The 19,438-nt window shown below is 46.6% G+C and overlaps 1 protein-coding gene across 1 annotated transcript in view; it reads left to right on the top strand.

Moving 5' to 3' along the window:
- The window catches only part of TTC23 (tetratricopeptide repeat domain 23), a 95,276-nt gene that overhangs the window by 50,074 nt on the left and 25,764 nt on the right, over positions 1-19,438 (top strand). The window contains exon 7 of the mRNA XM_045795409.2: positions 13,421-13,526. Coding sequence (XP_045651365.2) covers positions 13,421-13,526 — 106 coding nt within the window. The remainder of the gene's footprint in view (positions 1-13,420; positions 13,527-19,438) is intronic.

Below are 19,438 nucleotides of genomic sequence, written 5' to 3'. Positions count from 1 at the left end.
AGTCTTTGTTTTCCCTCCCATACAAGATCCAGTCCAGGATCATGTGTTACCATTGGTCATTATGCCTCTGGTCTTTAGTCTACAACAGTTTCTCAGCTTGTCTTTGTCCCTGTGGACATTGACATTTTTGAAGATATAGACCAGTCGTTTTCTAGACTGTACCTCAGTTTGGCTTTGTCTGATGTTTTCTCGTGACTAGATTTGGACAATGCATGCCCAGCTAGAATATTACAAAAGGATATTGTATTTCTTAGGGTAGTACATCTGGAGGCACGTGATGTCACCTGTCCTTCATTAGTGACATTAAATTTATCACCCAGGGGCGCCTGGGTGGCTCAGTCGTTAAGCGTCTGCCTTCGGCTCAGGGCGTGATCCCAGGGTCCTGGGAGCGAGCCCCACGTCGGGCTCCCTGCTCCGCTGGGAGCCTGCTTCTTCCTCTCCCACTACTCGCCCTGCTTGTGTTCCCTGTCTCGCTGGCTCTCTCTCTGTCAAATAAATAAATAAAATCTTTAAAAAATAAAAAAAAATAATAAATCTATCACCCAATCATGGTGACTCTTCCTATACAGTAGCTATTGTTCCCCTTGCAGCCAATAAGGATTCAGTAGAGAGACATTTTTAAGACCATGTAAATACTCCACTCCTTTGCACATTTTCTCAACGTTTAGCATGCATTGATGAATCTTTCCCAAACCACTCTTTACAGCGATAGTTGCGGATGAATGATTTTCCATTCTGCCATTCCATCCACATTTATCAGTTGACATTCTACTGTTAGGAATGTCCCTCCCTCCTCCCACCAAGTTATTTATTTGTTGTGTGTATGTTTGCTTTTTTCACTTAGTGGTATATTCTAGAAATCACTTCATAGCAGTTCATTCATCTGTACAAAGGTATAATAATCCATTTTATGTACATACTGTGTTTTTCTCAAATCGTTTTCTGTTTGGGCATTTCGATAGGTTCTAATATTTTTTAATTGCGGATAATGTTCTAATGAGTAAACTTACACACATATATTTTTATATTATTGGAGTTGTATCTTCAGAGTAAATTCTTAGAAGTGGGATTGCTCCGCCAAAGGGTGCCTGTGTGGGTAGTTTTGCAGGACACTGATTTTCCTGGGGCTTCTACCGGTTATACTCCCACCAGCAATGTCGGAGCGTGCTGTTTCCCAACAGCCTCTTCCCAAAGAGCGTATCATCAAGCTTTGAGAGGAGAGAACTAACATCTCAGTATAGTTTTTAATCTGCACAATGGAACTGCCTATCTTTTCACAAGTTCACTGGTTTCCTTAATATATTTTTTGTGAATTTTCTTTTCATATCATTTGTCTACTTTTTAATAGGATTTTTATCTAGTTTCTAACTGTTACAACTCATTACAGGGATGCCTGGGTGGTTCAGTCGGTTAAGTGTCTGCCTTCCGCTCAGGTCTTGGGATCGAGTCCCACATCGGGCTGCTTGCTCAGCGGGGAGCCTGCTGTTCCCCCTACTTGTGCTCTCACTCTGTCAAATAAATAAACAAAATCTTTAAAAAAGGTTAAAAAAATAAAAGTCACTACATATTACACGTATTGCCCCTTTATCCATGACATATGTCATAAACATTTTCACCCAGTTTGTCATTTGCATTTTATTTTGTTCATGGTGTTTTTCTTGAGATAACTTATATAAAAGTTCACCCTTCTGAAGCGTATAATTTAGTAGTTTGGTCCCATTCACAAAGTGGTGTAAGCATTACCACCATCCGGTTGCAGAACATTTTCATCGCCTCAAAAGAAACTTGCCCCAGTGTGAGTTACTCTCCCATTTCTTCTCTCACTCATGCCCTGGCAACCACCAGTCTACATTCTGCCTCTATGGGTTTGGCTGTTATAGACAGTTCATATAAATAGAATCCTATAATATGTGCCCTTTCGTGTCTGACTTTTTTATCTAGCATATTGCCTTCAAAGTTCATCCATGCTTAGCAAGTATTAGTACTTCATTCCTTTAAAAAAATTTTTTTTATTTATTTGAGAGAGAAAGACAGTGCGTGTGAGCTGGGGGAGGGGCAGAGGGAAAGGGAGAGAGAGAATCTCAAGCAGACTCCCTGCTGAGCGTGGAGCCTGATGCAAGGCTCGATCCCACGACCCCGAGATCATGGCCTGAGCCGAAATCAAGAGTCAGACGCCTAACCGACGGAGCCACCCAGGTGCCTCTACGTCATTCCTGTTTTATGGCTGAAGAGTATTCTGGCATACAGATAGACCACATTTGTTCATCCCATCATCAGTTGAGGGATGCTTGGGTTGTTTCCACCCCATGGAGATGACAAATAAAGCTGCTCGGGTCATTCACGTACAAGTGTTCACGTGGATATGTTTTCGGGTCTCTTGGGTATAAAGCTGGTAGTGGAGTTGCTGAGTCATGTGGTAACGCAATACTTAGCTTTTTGAGGAACTGCCAAGCTATTTTCCAAAGCAGCCTCAGCATCCGATATTCCCAGCAGCAATGCCTGAGAGTCCTACCTTCTTCACCTCCTCACCAGCACGCATTAGTATCTGTCCTTTTTATTTCAGCCATCCTAGTGAAGGTGGGGTGGTATCCCGCTGTGCTTCTGACTCGAATTCCTCCAATGGCTCATGGTGTTCTGCCTCCGTGTCTATGCGTGTGGCCATGGGTCCGCCTTTGGAGAAATGTCTAGGCAAATCCTTTGCCCATTTTTTAAGTAGGGTTATTTGTCTTTTTATTGTTCACTCCTAAGAGTCCTTCATACGGGGTATTAGATACTAGACCTTATCAGATACATGATGTATAAATATATTCTCCCCTCCTGTGGGTTGTCTTCGCACTTTCTGGATCGCATCCTTGGAAGCACAAAAGTTTTTGGCTTCAGGGAAGTCCAACGTATCCTTTTTTTCTTTTGTTGCTTGTGCTTTCAGCCTCACGTCTAAGAAACCCTTGCTTATTCCAAGCTCATGAAGGCTTGTATCTGTTTCCTTCTAAGCATTTTATGGTTTTAAATTTTACATTTAAATACTTGATCCATTTTGAATTGATTTTTTATAGGGTGTAAAGTAGGGCTCCAACTTCGTTCTTTCGCATGTGAGTATCCAGTTGTCCCAATGCGATTTATTAAAAGGACTATCTTTTCACTGCTGAATTACCTTGGGACCTGTGTCAAAATCAATTGACCATAAATGTAAGGGTTTACTTTTGGACTTTTGATTCTATTCCATTGATCCGTATGTCTATCCTTATGCCAGCACCACACGCTCAATCGATGTTGTTTTGTGGTAAGTTTATGGATAGCTACTATGAACATTCAAGTACAAGTTTTATGGTAAGTTTTGAAAGCCATAAGTGTGACATCTCCAACTTCTTTACTCTTTTTTAAGATTGTTTTGGCTATTCTGGCTTACTTACATCTTTATATGAATTTTAGGATAAGCTTATCAATTTTTGGAAAAAAAACATGGAGTCAGTATTGACATCTTCATAATATTAAGGCTTTCAATACATGAACATAAGATATCTTTATTTATTTAGTTTTTCCCTAGTTTCTTTCAACCACGTTTTGTAGTATAAGTTTTATACTTCTTCTGGGAGATTTATTCCCAGGTATCTTGTTCTTTTGATGCTCTTAGAAACAAAAGTTTTTTTTTTCTTAATTTCCTTTCCCTACTGTTCATTGCTAGTGTGTAGAAATAGAAATGATAGGTTTATCTTGCATGCTGCAATCCTGCCGAACTCGTTTATTACCTCTAATATATTCTTTTTGTAGATCCATAATGCTTTTTTGCCATGCAAAAGCTTTCTTAATGCTTTCACATTTTCAACATTTCCCTTCACTACATTTGGATTTTGAAGCTTGTAGAAGGATTTCTCTGTATTAGTTATAGAGTAACTCACTCATTTTTATACTTGTAAAGTTTAATCGGTGACTTTTATTGTTTTTTATTCTTGAGTTGAATAAAGATTAAAGAGCGTTTAAATAAATACCTCCCAACCATTATTGAAGAGATAGCTTTGTGAAGCTGAAATGGCATTGGGTGTGCAGTCAGAAAATCCGAGCGGGAGTCCAGATTCTTCTGTTGTCAGCTGCTTGATTATACAAGTCATTTAACGTCCCCAAAAAACAAAAAACAGAACAAAACAAAAAAACCAGTCCTGCAAGAGGCCCTATCCATTTCACAGAACTGCTCAAAGGTTCAAAATGGAAAGTGCTTTGTGAACCATTAGGCATGTTGCCAGTATAAGCTCCTTTTATTTATCAACAGTAATTATTAAACATTTATCCAGGCTCCTCTTTTCTCTCAGAGCTTTACCTTAGATGCAGAAAGGTACCGTGTGGCTGCGGCTCTCCACGGGAGCCCTCGCCCAAAAGCCGTTTAGTAAGTACCCCCGCTAAGAAAAGGGGGTTTGTTATTTCACCCCCTGGTTTTGCCGCTCTTCATTCCTTTGGAGTGAGAGAAACGCCCAGAGAGAAAAGACCTTTTATTTTCTGTAGAATGACGACAAATTCCAAAGTATTTTAGGAACTAACCCATTCAAGTGGAGACAAATACCAAGCCCCACGGAGCCACCACACGGGGCAGGCGCCGGTCCCAGGGTCCCAGGGGCCGGTGACCGGGCTGCTCGGGGCCCCATCGGTCCCCCTGCAGCAGGGCTCTGCGAGACAGCCTGCAGGCACGATTGTTCCTGAAACTACTCGTGGCGGATGTTGGCAATAGACCCTTGTTCTCGATCCGAAAGAAAACTCGCAGGATTTCATTTCTGTGAGGTTGTTCGTGGGTGTGTGTGTGTTCGGGGGGGATGACTTAACGCCCACGGGCTTCGGCTGCTTTTTTATATCTCTGACAGTCGAACTGCCTATCTTCTGTTCAGTTTTTAGGGCAGCTCTGCCTCTCAGGAGTTCCCAAACTTGGGGGCAGTTGGATTCACAAAGTATCGTGAACCAACTTATCAGTCAGTCTACCAGAAACTTGGAGGTCAGAAAATGCGGCCTCGGGTTCCTCTGGGCAGGTCATGAACCTCCGCCAAGCCCAGGGAACGGGTGACAGGTGCTCACACCGGGCTCCTACCAGCTTCAGAGGATACAGCAAATGGCAATGCCTCTGATTGGTTCTGGTTCATCACTGTGTATTTGCTGTAACACGCTATTTATAATTTCCCAAATCTCTGAAAATTCTAGCCTTTTCTTTTTTTTTTTTAAGAATTTATTTATTTATTTGACAGAGACACAGCAAGAGAGGGAACCCAAGCGGGGGAGTGGGAGAGGGAGAAGCAGACTCCCCACTGAGTAGGGAGTGCCAATGCGGGGCTCGATCCCAGGACCCTGGGATCATGACCTGAGCCAAAGACAGACGCTTAACGGCTGAGCCACCCAGGCGCCCCAATACGAGCCTTTTTTGTTTAAAATTAGAAAAGATGCAGAATGCAATTATGATTCTGTGCATCATAAAAATTTTCTAAGAATAACATACATCCAGGTGCCATACTGTTTCTTTTTAAGTTACTATTTTTAAAAAAATGATAATTCTCTTTATATTAAAAAAAATCAAGCCATGCAGAAAAATACAAAGAAGTGACTTTGTATTTCCCAGGTCATCCCAGGCCTCCCTTCCCAGAAGTAGCCAGTGGTGATACTTGTAGTATCTTTCCTCTGCATATGTACATATGGGGATAGATTGAGAGACAGGGAGGCAAGAAAGAAAAAAGAGAAAGAAAGATTGATGAATTTGACGACATAAAAACAAAAAACTTATCTGTGACAAAATATCCCAATGTCAAAAAATAAATATCAAAGGGAGGAGATACAGAAAGAATCCTTATAAAAGCTAGGTGAGGGGCGCCTGGGTGGCTCAGTCGGTTAAGTGTCCAACTCCTGGTTCCAGCTCAGGTCATGATCTCAGGGTCCTGAGCACTCAGCGGGGAGTCTGCTTGAGATTCTCTCTCCCTCTGCCTCTGCCCCTTCCCACTCATGCTCTCTCTCTCTCTCCAAAATAAATAAATAAATAAATAAATAAATAAATAAATAAATAAATAAATAAATAAATCTTTTTTAAAAATCTAGATGAAAAAGACAACACAATAGAAATGTAGATGAAAGGCAGGAGCAGTCAGTTTACAGTAGAGGAACTACAAATAGCCAATAACCATACGAAAATAATTATCAACGTCATTTGTTATTAAAGAAATGCACTTTAACTGAGGAGAGGCCATTTTCACCTGCTGTGAGCAAAATAAGAGTTTGAGGATGCCCCATGATGGCAAGGGTACAAGAAAGCAGGCATCCTTACACACTGCTGGAAAGTGGGGATTGGCACTAATTTGGGGGAAAACAGTTGATATCCCCTCTCCAATTTTATAATGCACTGACCCTTTGACCAGCCGATTCACTTCTAGAAACCGACCCAACAGATAGATGTGTACACGTGTGCAAAGATGTATGAGCAATTGGGGCACCTGGGTGGCTCAGTCGTTAGGCGTCTGCCTTCGGCTCAGGTCATGATCCCGGGGTCCTGGATGGAGCCCCACATCGGGCTCCCTGCTCCGCTGGGAAGCCTGCTTCTCCCTCTCCCACTCCCCCTGCTTGTGTTCCCTCTCTCGCTGAGTCTCTCTCTATCAAATAAATAAAATTAAAAAGAAAAAAATGTATGAGCAATGAAACAGTGTCGCTGGCAAAAACGAGCCTTTAGAAATTAAACGTACTCTTAAAATCCATTAACAGGGGACTGGTGATGAAATGATGACACATCCATGTGGTGGAACACCATAGAAGCACTGAGAAGAATGAGATGGCTGTGTGTGTTCTGACTTGAAAGATGCCCAAAGTGCATTATTATTTTCAAGAAGCCATATGTAGACCAGAATGTCGATTCAGTCGACAACTGGTCAGACCCAACAATGTGCCGGCACAGTGGCCCGCGCTGGGACTGTGATGCAGGGTCACGGCCTCGAGGAGTAGCCTAGGGTGTGACCTGGGCCTGAGCTGAATAGTCACACAGATGAATCTAGAATGGCAACTGTGGCATGCACATGGGGGAATGTAAGGGTGCTGTGAGAGCTCCCAGCAGAGCGGCCTGAGACACCCCAAAGACTGAGGAGAGGGGAGCAGGGCCACTGTGGCAGAGCCCAGAGGGCTGGTCCGGACGAAGCTGGGCGTGGGGGGCAGGGCGGAGTCAGGTTATGATGGCACATGCGCACCTGGGCACGTGCGCATTTGTATAAACATGTCAGTAGTTCTGAGAGGACGCTCGGGAAACCTGATAGTGATAACTATAAGGAGTCAGACTGCGAATGGGGAGAAGAGGGTGAGGCCTATAGACAGAAGGGAGAGGGCGCTTTAACTTACCACGTAGGCTCTTTCAAAATTATATACCGGCATTACTCTTATAATCTAAAATCTAGCTACGTTTTAAGAAAACACACACGACCAAGAGAGAATGAAAGTCTAAGTTCCCAACATATCTATTTTGGTGCTAACCCTTACGGAGAGGAGGACCTTTTCTCCCCAGCCCTTTGGAGGAGCTAAAATTGACAACTGGAGAGCTGCCATTGAGGACTCTCTCTATTAAAAGAAACTGGCTTGGTCTGGGGCCCTCAGAACTCAGTGTTTGAATGCCCTCTGCACCCACTAACTTCCCTTTCAACTACCCCACTCCCCCCCCCACCTCCGGGGAGTCCCAGCAACATCTTTCTCTCAGCCAAGCCTCTCCGGCTGCCCTGGGCCCCCGCGGTGTGGGTGGCCATGACAGGCTTCCCTCCTGGCCAGACACGGGAGAGGAAAGGAAGTGTCAGCCTGAAGCTGCAACGTGACCCTGTCTTGTGCAAGGCCATCAGCCCAAAGCTGAAGGGTCGGATGGTCAGCTCTGGCAAGGCCAGGAGGGAAAGCCATGTAACTGCACGGCTGGTCAGTTCTAGAAGCGACACAGCAAGCTCACACCTCACAATGACAGGGGGACTTGAGTCAAAGCAGACTCCCCACTGTGGTGTCGTCCCTCTGCAGTTAGTTCTCAGAAGCTGCTTCGGGACCCACGTATTGGCAGTCCGGTCTCGCCCTAGCCAGATCATCCAACTTCTAGACTGAATTTACTACCTAGCAACTATTTCTCTGACTCTCAAATAATACTTCATCATGCTGATTAGAAGATCATCGTTCTGTAACTTCTACTCTCTTAAAAACCAGGTGTTAGACTAGAAAAGGATGCAGCTGGAAATCACAGGCCTTAGCTTGAATCCCTGTCCTGCCACTGACCCCTCTATGTGACCTTCAGTTAGTTGCTTGATCTCCTGGGTGCTTCATTTTCCCCATCTGTAAATTGGGCTGTTGACATCCCCCTTACCACTCGTTCCTCGACTAAGCGGGCAGGTGTATATAATTCACATAGCACCATGCCTGACAAAACTAGGTGCCGAATCAGTGTGAGTTTCTGCGGTCCCACTGTCCCCTCCAGCACCAGCCCTCTGCTGTACAAAGAGATCTTGGCAGTTACTGAGTTGGAGACTTATCTTGCCTTCCCCATGAGCGTTCATGTCTCCAGGGTAAAGAGACTCATTTGAGGTCCACGAATGTTCCTTGAGTGACTTGTGTACTCTCCGCTGTGCTATGGGAGAGGAGATCCCTCCCTGAGTCCGTGATCCCGTCCTTATTACCAAATGGGAAAAGAATCTGTCCGTCCCTCCTGCCAAGAGCTGGGGTTCTGCCGTCAGAAGCCTGCATGTTTTAAGTTGAGTGTTCACATGATGGGGTCTGCTTGCATAAATAGAAACATCCTTTTTACTAGTCATCAAGTTTTCCCCTCAAGAACTATTACACATTTCACAAATCCAAGGGGACAGGCTCAGTTCGATAAGAGCCTGCCAGCTCTAACTCGGGCTGAGTCTGTGGAGGGCTGGATCGGCGCTGTGGAATCGGTGGTTTCCCCCAGAAACGCGCAGGAGGACCAGAAGGCCACAGCGCGCCTGGGTGGCACAGCGGTTAAGCGTCTACCTTCGGCTCAGGGCGTGATCCCGGCGTTTCGGGATCGAGCCCCACATCAGGCTCTTCCGCTATGAGCCTGCTTCTTACTCTCCCACTCCCCCTGCTTGTGTTCCCTCTCTCGCTGGCTGTCTCTATATCTGTCGAATAAATAAATAAAATCTTTAAAAAAAAAAAAAAAAGAAGGCCACAGCGGCTCTGTACCTTGGCAGGGCGGGAAGTGGTTGGTCTTGTGAATGAGGTTTTTCAGTGAAGGACCTCGCTCAATATGGGACATTAAAGGTTTGGTTTCGGTGTTTGTTATTAACCCGGTACAACCTGCTAACAGCTCAAGAGATTTAGGAATATTGAACACTCCCTCTCAGCTTCAAGATGACAGTTGAGAAACATGTAACCATAAGATGCTGAAAACAACAAAGAATGGGAGGAGAAATTTGAGCCCTGGGAGATTAATAAATAATGAGGAGCGAACGCAGTCAAGCCACAGATCCTCAGCGGGGCCCATTACTTTTGCTCCTGCATGAAGCCAGAGAGGCAAGCAGGGCTCCTATAATTCTGTTAACGCTAACAACTAGTCCTCAAATGCTCTCTGATGCATACGACAGGGGTACTTATATTCTCTTAGCAAACAGGGTGTTGTTCCAGAATCGTGAACAGTGCTTTAGTTCAGCAAATTGGGTAATCTAATCATCACCAGCTTTGTCAACTGCCTTTGTATTTACTCCCGACGGAGGCCTCCTGTACCCTGCAGGGCTGCGGTTCTCAGTCCGCATCCCCTGGAACCCTCATATTCCACGGAGGGTCTTTTGGGGGCAGCTGGGTGGGCACAGCTGGGTGGGCTCCTAGGCCCTCTCCACCTGCTTCAGTGAGAGCAGCTCCACTCTTAACTGGCTCTGTATTTTAGAGAACGTGGAAGATTCTATTTGGAATGAAAGGGTTTTTTTGGTTTGTTTTTTGGTTTTGGGTTTTCTTTCTTTTTTTTTTTTTTCTTTCTTTGCTTCAAAACAAAACCTTGAAACTCAGTGGTGCCATGATGTGTGCAACCTTTTGTAAATTACTTTTCCACTCACTGGTATGTTTCTGAAACGTAGCCATGTTAAAAGACATCGGTAGAGTTCAATCCTTGTATGAATAAACCACGATCCATTCATTCCCCTTCTCCTGGATAGATTCCCCCTTTCTCACCATTTGAAATAATGCCTCAGTGAAGTTGAGGGCATTTTTTTTTTTTTTTTTTTTTTTTTTTTGTATCAGCAGTGAGAGGTGGTGAACTTTGAGCTGGCCAGGAAGGGAAGGGACAGTAGGAGGGGGTGGATGGATAGTGAGAAGGGGGGAGTGGATAGAGGACTAGAAATTGCATGGATTTCTATGTGATCGAGGCAGGGTGTGATAGAGTGAGGAGGGTTCTGTGAGCCACACGGTCCAGAGGTAGCACAGAATAAGCTATGATAAGGCCCCAAGTGTGATTGAGGACACAGACTGGCTTGCAGAAAGCAGTTAAAAATGAAGGTGAATTGAATAGGACTGCATTAAATTAAACTGAATTTGATTGAACGAATCAATGAGATGCTAATCTTGCACATTTTAAACATCATGGTTCCCTTTTTCTCCCCCCAACTCCTTCCATGTTAAACCAGCATATGGTTTTTAGAAGCTTCAAGAACATCAAATATAAATTAGATCAGGGATTGAGTTTCTGAAAAATGAATAATAAATGTTTGCTTATATTAGTATCTCACACAGAAAAATGTTGAGGTTATAAAAATTTTGTGAAATTCAGATCCCCTTAAGCTCTCAGGATCCACTTTCCTGATATTGTGAGCATTTCTGCTCTTGGAAGATTTTGCTTCCTGTCTCCAGAAGCAAAAGGTGATCTACAGAACTTTCAGAACATGTAGTTATTCATTTGAAAACAATTTTGATAGACATCTATCTTTCATGTTGCCTTGAATTATAATATTGAGTGGAAACTAAATATGAAATCTTTTTTTAATTTGAATTTGAGTTTTAATCAATCTAAAGTACCGTGTGTGTTAAAAGTCTTTGTAACAACATGAGTTAAATCTTTCCTGGTATCGCTGGGTTCCTTCCTCAGTGGTGGATTGTGGAGATAGTTAGCCGGGGAAAACCCCAGGTAAACAGGCTTCGGTTTGCATTTGGGGTGGGGCAGGCTTTTCCTCTCTCTTTTTTCCTCCCTGCAAACCCTGATCATGTGATGCTTTGACTCTACCCCGTGGCTCCGACTGTCTTTACTGTTTGGAGTGTGCAGTGTTTGAAAAGCATTTCAAGTCAGAGCCTCAGGCCAAATTGAGGATAATGACTAATGGGGAGGTGGCCGAAATTACTTGTTCAATGTATTTATAGCCTATCATTAAAAAAAAGTAAATTTAAAACAAAGCATATTGTTGGCATTTATGAATATGAAATTCTGGTTGTTCTAACACAACAATTAAAGTTATTATTACCAGCCATCTTGATCTGGAGTAGCCCCATCATAAAAAGTCTAGAGCTAGTAACTCAGCTGATTTTAAATATGACAAATGAGGCGCCATGACATTTAAATATGACAGTCTAGCGTCTACCCTGATTATCAACTCAGACATGGGCTCCGCTGATCATCAGAGGATGAAGTCTCTATGCCTTTGCTGTGTCACTGTTTGGTCTGGACTAGAAAGTTCTAGTGGTAGGACTTTATCTCCTAGCCCACCTCCCATGGATTAGGCATAGCTCCTAGAGCCTGAATGAGTCTATGGGGAAGTGTGCTGGCATCAATTAGTGATGTCTGCCACCAGGGGCCAGGGCAGAAGAAGCGAATCTAAAGTCAGAGGATCAAGGTCAGAGTCTTATCTCCATCCTTTATTAGCTGTGAGCTATCTCAAGCAAGTCACCCAGTAGGCAACCTCAGCTTTCTCGTAGCAAAAGTAGTTAAGAAAATTAAAGTCGAGGGACTCCTGGGTGGCTCAGTTGGTTAAGCGTCTGCCTTCAGCTCAAGTCATGATCTTAGGGTCCTGGGACTCCATCCCAGGAGCCCCGGGAGCCTCATGTTGGGCTGCCACTCCGTGAGGAGTCTGCTTCTCCCTCTCCCTCCCCCCTCTCCTGCTCTGTCTCAAATAAATAAATTAAAGCTTTTTTTTTTTTAAGATTTTATTTATTTATTTGACAGAGAGAGACAGCCAGCGAGAGAGGGAACACAAGCAGGGGGAGTGGGAGAGGAAGAAGCAGGCTCCCAGCAGAGAAGCCTGATGTGGGGCTCGATCCCAGAACGCCAGGATCACGCCCTGAGCTGAAGGCAGACGCTCAACGACTGAGCCACCCAGGCGCCCCAATAAATTAAAGCTTTTTTTAAAAAAAGAAATGAAGCATGGAACACTACATCAAAAACTAATGAAGTACTGTATGGTAACTAACATAACAAAAAAAAATTTTTTTTAATAAAAGAAAATTAAAATCGTAATACTACAAATGAGAAAGAAATCTTAGTTGCATTAGTATGTCTTGCCTATCGCAATCTGGCATTTCTCCTTTAAACCCACAGAATTTTAGTGTTCTGTCACCGTTCCGGCAATTAATGGCAAACTACCTACCATCTTGCATTAGTGCATTGTACGACATCGTGCTGGCTTCCATGCTTTCCCTGTTGCCCACACTTTCTAGCCCTGGCCTCTCCTGCCGTAGGCAATTGGTAATTATGTGTTTATTGTATGAATGTAAACGTATTACTAAGTGCATTTTTAAAACTTTAGAATTCTACGGTCACATGAATATAGCTTTATTTTCTCATTTATTTTTTATTTTCTATCTTTTTATTTGGAGAGATGTAGTTTGCATTTTATTTGAGAGGATTGTTATTATTTTATATTCACAGGATCATAGGTTTTATTTTTTTTTTTCTCTTAAAGAATTTTAAATTGGGCTTTATTTTCAAGGACCTGAGCTGTTTTCTGTGCTCAGGCAGCCCCATGGGCCCGTTTGAAGAGGGTGCAGACCGATGGGCTTGGTGGATCGGGCACTGGGGAGGCTGCCAACGCCTTTGGGGGTCCCACTTTCTGGACTGAGCACGGGCAGGGCGCTGGGCTCGCCCACTTCCTCTGCACAGCACTGGCGCTCTGTGACCCATCTCCTTCCTTCTTGAACCCTTCCTCCCCGCCTCCCCCTGCGCCCTGGGCTGACACCACACTACCACGCTCCCAGGAGCAGAGACCGGTAAATGATTTACTTAGCGATGCGCCCCGGTCACAGCTTCAAGCCATCTGGACCCAGCCTTTCCCTCTCCACTTCACGGTGCCTTTAAGATCCAGGTCTCCTAAGAATCGATTGTGCTTCCCCATAAATCATATCGTCTAGCGGGCTAGGAAGTTCCTTGGCTTTCTGCTTATCGCTGCAAGAACAGTTAGCTCGCTATTGCTGCCGCCAAGCAGGTAAACAAACGTGTTTCTCCTTTCCCTGGTGACAGGCGCATCTCATCGTTCTCAGCAGAAACCCCTGTCAAGAGGAGGCAGCGGTCTCCGCACATTCTGTCGCCCACGCCGCCGTCGCTTCTGGGAGGACCGAGCACCACGGTGAGCGCGCACCTTCAGTGGGCGAGGCTCGCTGCCCGCTCCGGCCGGCTGTGCACGCGCGGCTGGGTCTGTAACCTGCTGCCTTTAGGATGGGCGCGCAGGTGGCGGGGGCTGTGACATAGGCCCCTTGGAGAGCTTTGGCGGCTTTATATGGCCATGCGTAGCTCTGCCACTTCCTTCGTTTCGCCAGTGTTCTTTGGTTTCTGTCCTCTTTGGCCTTTCTCTAATCTTTTACTTTCAAATCCAGTGAATCTTCCTCCAAACGGAGCTGTTAAGAACCCCAGAGATTCCATGCTGGGCTTACAGGGTGAGCCATGCTCTGCTCTCAAAGGGGATCTATTTTTAAAGATTGTTGTGGAGCTACTGTGGCAACAGATCTGGCTTGTGGAACCCCAGCCCACAGTCTTTCACAGGACTGGGCTTTCCATGAGGATGCACTTACATGGTTTCGGCAGTCCAAGAGGAGTTGCCATTTATGACTCATATGGTTTTTCTTAGCCCCAGGTAATAGGTAGAGCAGCGAGCTTGGGACGTTCTTTAATCCCCTATTCTGGACTCCAAGCTTACAGTATGCCTCTGTCCATGAAGAACACATCTCCAGTGACTTTTGGGGGGGGGGGGGTTGGGTCAGAATATTCAGAAACAGAATATAACTCACAAAGATGACCTAGGACTATATTCCAAAATTTCAGATAAAAATAATCACGTACTATAGTAAAATAAGATCCAGTGTGCCAGCAAGCCTAAAATTGAGATCCAGAATAATTGGGGTTCCGGGAGGGAGTTGGGCTAGGATGTGGAGGCTGGCAGGTAGGCGGAGAGGAAGGGGACGTCTCTCTGAGCAGCTTGTCTGCACAGATCCCTGGGCCGAGCAGGGGCTCCAGCCCAGAGAGGAGCTAGTGAAGGGGATATAGGGGTTTATCCATCTGTCCAGCCCACCTGACAGACTCCTCATTCCGGTCTCCTGGAGCCTTGAGCACCTTTTCAGAACTGGAGCCCCCCATCTAGGGATAGAGAAGGCAGGCAAACTTTCAGATCCTCTCCTCTGAAACACTCCATATATAACAATCAACTTCAAAACCTTCAAAGAGCTAGCAGTGTTTTGACCAGCTTTTGCGTGCCTCACATTCCTTTAATAGGGGAAAAGAACCTTCCACTCCCAACTATTAAGATAGTGAAAATGCCAATGCGTGTTTGATGGAAATCCCTAGACTAGCAGGAGTCACAAATCGAAATGTCTACAGGAACTGAGTAAGCTGTGTGAGCGACACGGATGGTCATGACGATACAGCAGCAGCAAGCAAACGCATCATAAATGGCAGCTACTGTGGATTTGAACGTGAGAGACAATACAGAGTGCTGAGGACTGCAGCAAACTGGGGAAGCCATAGCCTAGAGCACGCAGTGGTCTCTCAGCTCCAGCCCGTTACCATCATGTGGAAGGCAGGCTTCTATGGCAGATGTGCTCTTTCAAGAGAAGGCAGAAATCTAGATTTTTGTGTGTAGTTGATGGTAACTAATTCAAATATGTTTTGGACTCTGAATGGGCCAAAACAAGTGTGAGGGCCAGACTTGTAACTTCTGACCCAGAGAGAGCAGGTATATAATGAATGCTTGTCGGGTCCTTCCTGTTTTCCTCAAGGGCTCATGGGTTTCAGACAACTGGAGAGTTCTGAGCATTTAAACTGGTGGGGTGGGGATAGGGGAGTCTTGGGTATTCCCAAGGGAATGCCAGACAGCTAGGGGGGCCCTGGGTGGCTCAGTCGGTGATGCGTCTGCCTTCCGCTCAGGTCGTGATCCCAGGGTCCTGGGACTGAGTCCCCCATCGGGCTCCCCGCTCAGCAGGGGGTCTGCTTCTTCCTCTCCCTCTGCCCCTCCCCCCAACTTGTGCACTCTCTCTCTCTCTTTCTCTCAAATAAATAAATAAAATCTTTTAAAAAGAGAGAGAGAGAATAGCAAACAGTAGAGGAAACCAAGTCCCAAAGACCCTCTTTGCCTAGAGGGACTCCCATTTGCTAGCATCTCAGCTAGTTAAAAAAAAAAAATGTATGGATTGGATGAGGACCCATAGAACTTGTGTCCTGAAATGTTTTTTCCCTCTAGCTGCGAGGTCAGGCCACTCGGCTTTGCATGATTCACGGAATCAGACAATCCAAATATATATATCCATACCTATATTTGTATTTTCATGTTTAAGAATAAATAGAGTGTGGGTATTGTAAATTGAGAATAACAGTGATACCATAATAAGATCTGTGAGAATGCAATGACCTCGCACAGTAATAATAGTAGTAACAGCTAATGCTTACATAGTGCATAAGGCCATGGTTCTAACCAGTTACATTTATTAACTCAGTTAATCCTCACAACTTCTCCATGAGGTTGGCATAAGTACTTCCAGTTTCTGGTGGAGAAACCAAGGCACAGAGAGATTCAGTAATTTCCCCAGGGGTGCATAGCCAGGGAGTAGCAGATTCTTGACCTCCTTGTTACATTAAAAGGGCTGCACACGACCCCGCCTTTCCTTCCTTGCCCCACCTCCCCCCCCTTAGGCCTGCGGAGGAGTCTGTGGCATTTGGGACAGAGAAAGGACTAGAAGAGCAGAGGCAGCTCAGAGAGATGGGTTGGGAGAGCCGGGGGCCAGGGGCCAGTGCAGGAGCATGCACGGGTTCTCAGCTCCCCCTCTGTCTTTGGTGCCTGAACCCTGCAAGCTGACTTGCTGGTCAGAAGTTGAACTATAGAAGGAGTATAAAGATGGAAGAAAACTTCCCCCAGGAGCAGGGAGCTGCAATTGGCTTTACAAACCAGGGGAGCGGGGGTCACTTCTGCTTGAGGCTTAGTGGCTCGGTTGCTAGAAACATAGGCAGCAGGAATCATGGTAATAACGTTACTCCGGACAATTAGTCTCAGGAGTCGAGCTGGCCTTGTCTGCAGATGCTGGAACTCTCACACACGTGCTCACTTAATCTTTTTCGCAAGCCTGAATTTTACAAGCGAGCGAACACAGCCAGCTCCTCATCCCTGCCCATTCCATCTGTCTGTATTCTGTCTACTCATTGCTCTACCCAAAAAGGACACAGTCCTTCTCCATCTGTAGGGTGCTTCTAGACAAGCCCTTCTCGGGCTCAGCTTCTGTGAATCAGAAGACACTGGAAATGGCTGGCACCATGACGCCATTAGGAAGAATGTTTACTGAAGCCTTAAAGGCGAGTCAGCACGAAGCAAGGTTGGGCAGTGAAACTGTAGGATCAGAACAGCTGTTCTTTGGGCAGCAACATGAACCTGGGAACAGGTGTAGAGAGGAGCACCAGGCCTCGTCCCTAAGGCCTCAGACCATCTAAATGGGCACATCAGAAATGAACACAAGCAAGGAGGAACCCCAAACTCTTGCTACTGTGTTTACCAGTTTGAAAGCTGTATCTGTCACAGTCCTGGTTCCCTTGGTGGAGAACGTGGGTTAGGCTGTGGAAAATGAACTGACTGTCCAGCGTTGGGAGATCCAGTTTGTTCCGGCTTTTACCCACAAAGCCTCAGTGTGGGGGTGTGGGCCCAGGGGACCCGTGTTACAGGCATGGAGTTGGCATGCCTTGGGAAGCAGGAATGAGCCGGGCCCCACCCAGCCAGGAGCTGCAGTGGGACTGGGCAGGTGCCTTCCCACCATCTTTCAGGGAGCCTGGACATTCATGTCATCTCTCTCTGTTACCCCTTCACAGGCCAATGCCCTCACGGTGGGAATGAGGGAAACCCACCCAGGCCTCTGCTGCCTCCAGAGAGGAGAAAGGAAATGGGGGAATTTGGAACTTATCTTTGACAGCTAAGGAGAGACCACCTCCCCCCTAACACACACACACACACACACACACACACACACACACACACACACACTGGTTGGCTTTCACCCAGGATGGCAGGACTGTGATCTGGACTTTAGTCACTTTGAGTTTGGAAATCCCAGCCAGATCTCCTGGGAGCAAATCTGCATGTTCCACCCAATGCCAAGGAAATCCGCAGGCATGGAGACCTCAGCTCTGCTTGCCTGTGCTTAAACCTGTCTGCACAGAGTACAGATTTTTTTTTTTTAAAGAATCATTAAAGAGAAAAATTTCTCATTTGGGGATTCTCCATAGCCTGCTCGCTAAATGCCCATTGAAGGCATTGCCCTCCGACAGACAAAACGCCACTGGCCAAGGAGCTAGCGTGTTTCAGGCTCCACGCTCAAGCGAATCCCTTCGCTCTGTGCCTTTCCTGCACTCCTTATGCAGACAAAACTGCCCTAGAAGTCACGAAGGACTGTGATTGCATAAGGACTTCCAATTCGGGCTCCCGGAATGTCCCTAACCTGAGCCTGGCCCGCCTCCCGGAGCAGCCATAGACAAACTTGGTATTAACAGCTCTCCCAACCCTGCTAAGTGTTCAGGGCATTGGCCTTGTATTTATAACTCTTCTCCTAAAGGATATTAAAATGAAATGGGCAGAAGCCAAGTACATTTCAGTGTAAACCTTTCAGAGCCAGAGCCTGCCGAGCACGGGCGGCCTTGTTTGGAAGTGGCTCCGTCTGCAGCCTGGGCTCTGTAGGGTCCGGACCCAGCAGGATGGAAGGGGCCCCATCAGAGCCATGGGGGCTGGGGGTGGGATCCCTGGCCATAGGGACCAGACTCATAACCGTGGGGTCCGTTCCCAAGATGTAATTCCCCATGCATAAAGATAGATAGAGCGATTGATCGATCGATCTCCCTGGCCCCCACTTATCCTAGGCTTTCCCCACATTTTGCCCACTAGACATAAAATATCTAAGTACCTGAAGCCGGGCATTGCCTCTTGATGAAGTCTCGTGTTTTATATACCTCCATGATCCTGCCTTTTCTCAACTCCCCCTCCTGTGGCCTTCCTTCTCAGCCTTGCCCCTCTGCTGGGTCCTACCCCACCCCCAGCCCACACCCCACCCGCCGGGTTATTGGTTCTCCTCGGGCCCTGTGTGTCCCGTGGAGACAAGATGTCAGACAGGCTCTGGAACACACACACGCCCAGCCCCAGTGGACTCCTGACAGGTAACCTGGCCATCCGGAAGCAGCCATAGTCAGGTGGCCTTCACCTGCCCAGGGCCCTCCTCGGCTCCCTGGCTGTCTCCCTCGCCCCACCTCCAACCTGGGGAGGCCTCCCGGTGGGGTTTGTGGTACAGCCCTGCTGGTGGAAATGAGTGTAAGCCACAGCTGGCCGCACCCACCCACCTCTCTCCCTTCCTCCTCATTCTTCCCCTCGCCACCTTCCTTCCTCCTCAGCCTTCCCAAACCCCCCTTGAGGCCCATGTGCTCTGAGAGAACCTTCCTCAGCTCCTAGGCAAGGCCCATTTCTTGCTACAAAATGCCCAGCCAGCCTGAGCCTGGCCTGCCTCTGAGCTCCACAAGCAGGTCTCAGCATCCGTGCTCTGTGCTCTGAGGGCCAGGTGAGGACGGGGAAGCTGCAGAGAGCAAGTGGTGGGTGAGGCCAGAGAAGAACCCTTACCCTGTCTCCCACCGTCTAAAGACAGAAAGCTCTGGAAGCTACCTTACTGCACATCCCATCTAGAGGACCGAGGGCCAGGGCGTGTCCAGGGTCACTGTGCAAGTTAGAGGCAAAGCATGGCTTAGACAGAGGCCAGGCACGGCCGACTTAACCACGCTCCAGAACCAGGGAGTGAGTGACACTGTCCCCAGAGGTCTAGGGAGCCAGAGGACGGACAGGCGGGGGCTGCAGGGTGGCCGCTCTTGGGGCCCGCAGAGGTGCCTCTTCCTCTCCCCAACTCTGTGCTGTTGGTCTCTCTTCGTGAAGGAACAGCCTGGGAGAAACTGAAACCTCGTCAAGCCTTGCTTACAGACTGCCTTTCATCTTTGCGTCTGAGAACAAAGTCTGTGGCTTCACTCCTCTGCTAGGGA

Source organism: Ursus americanus, chromosome 28 (assembly GCF_024610735.1).
Source record: "Ursus americanus isolate L20-20 chromosome 28, mUrsAme1.1.p, whole genome shotgun sequence".
NCBI classification, from domain to species: Eukaryota; Metazoa; Chordata; class Mammalia; order Carnivora; family Ursidae; genus Ursus; species Ursus americanus.
This window is presented reverse-complemented; position numbering and strand designations above follow the sequence as displayed.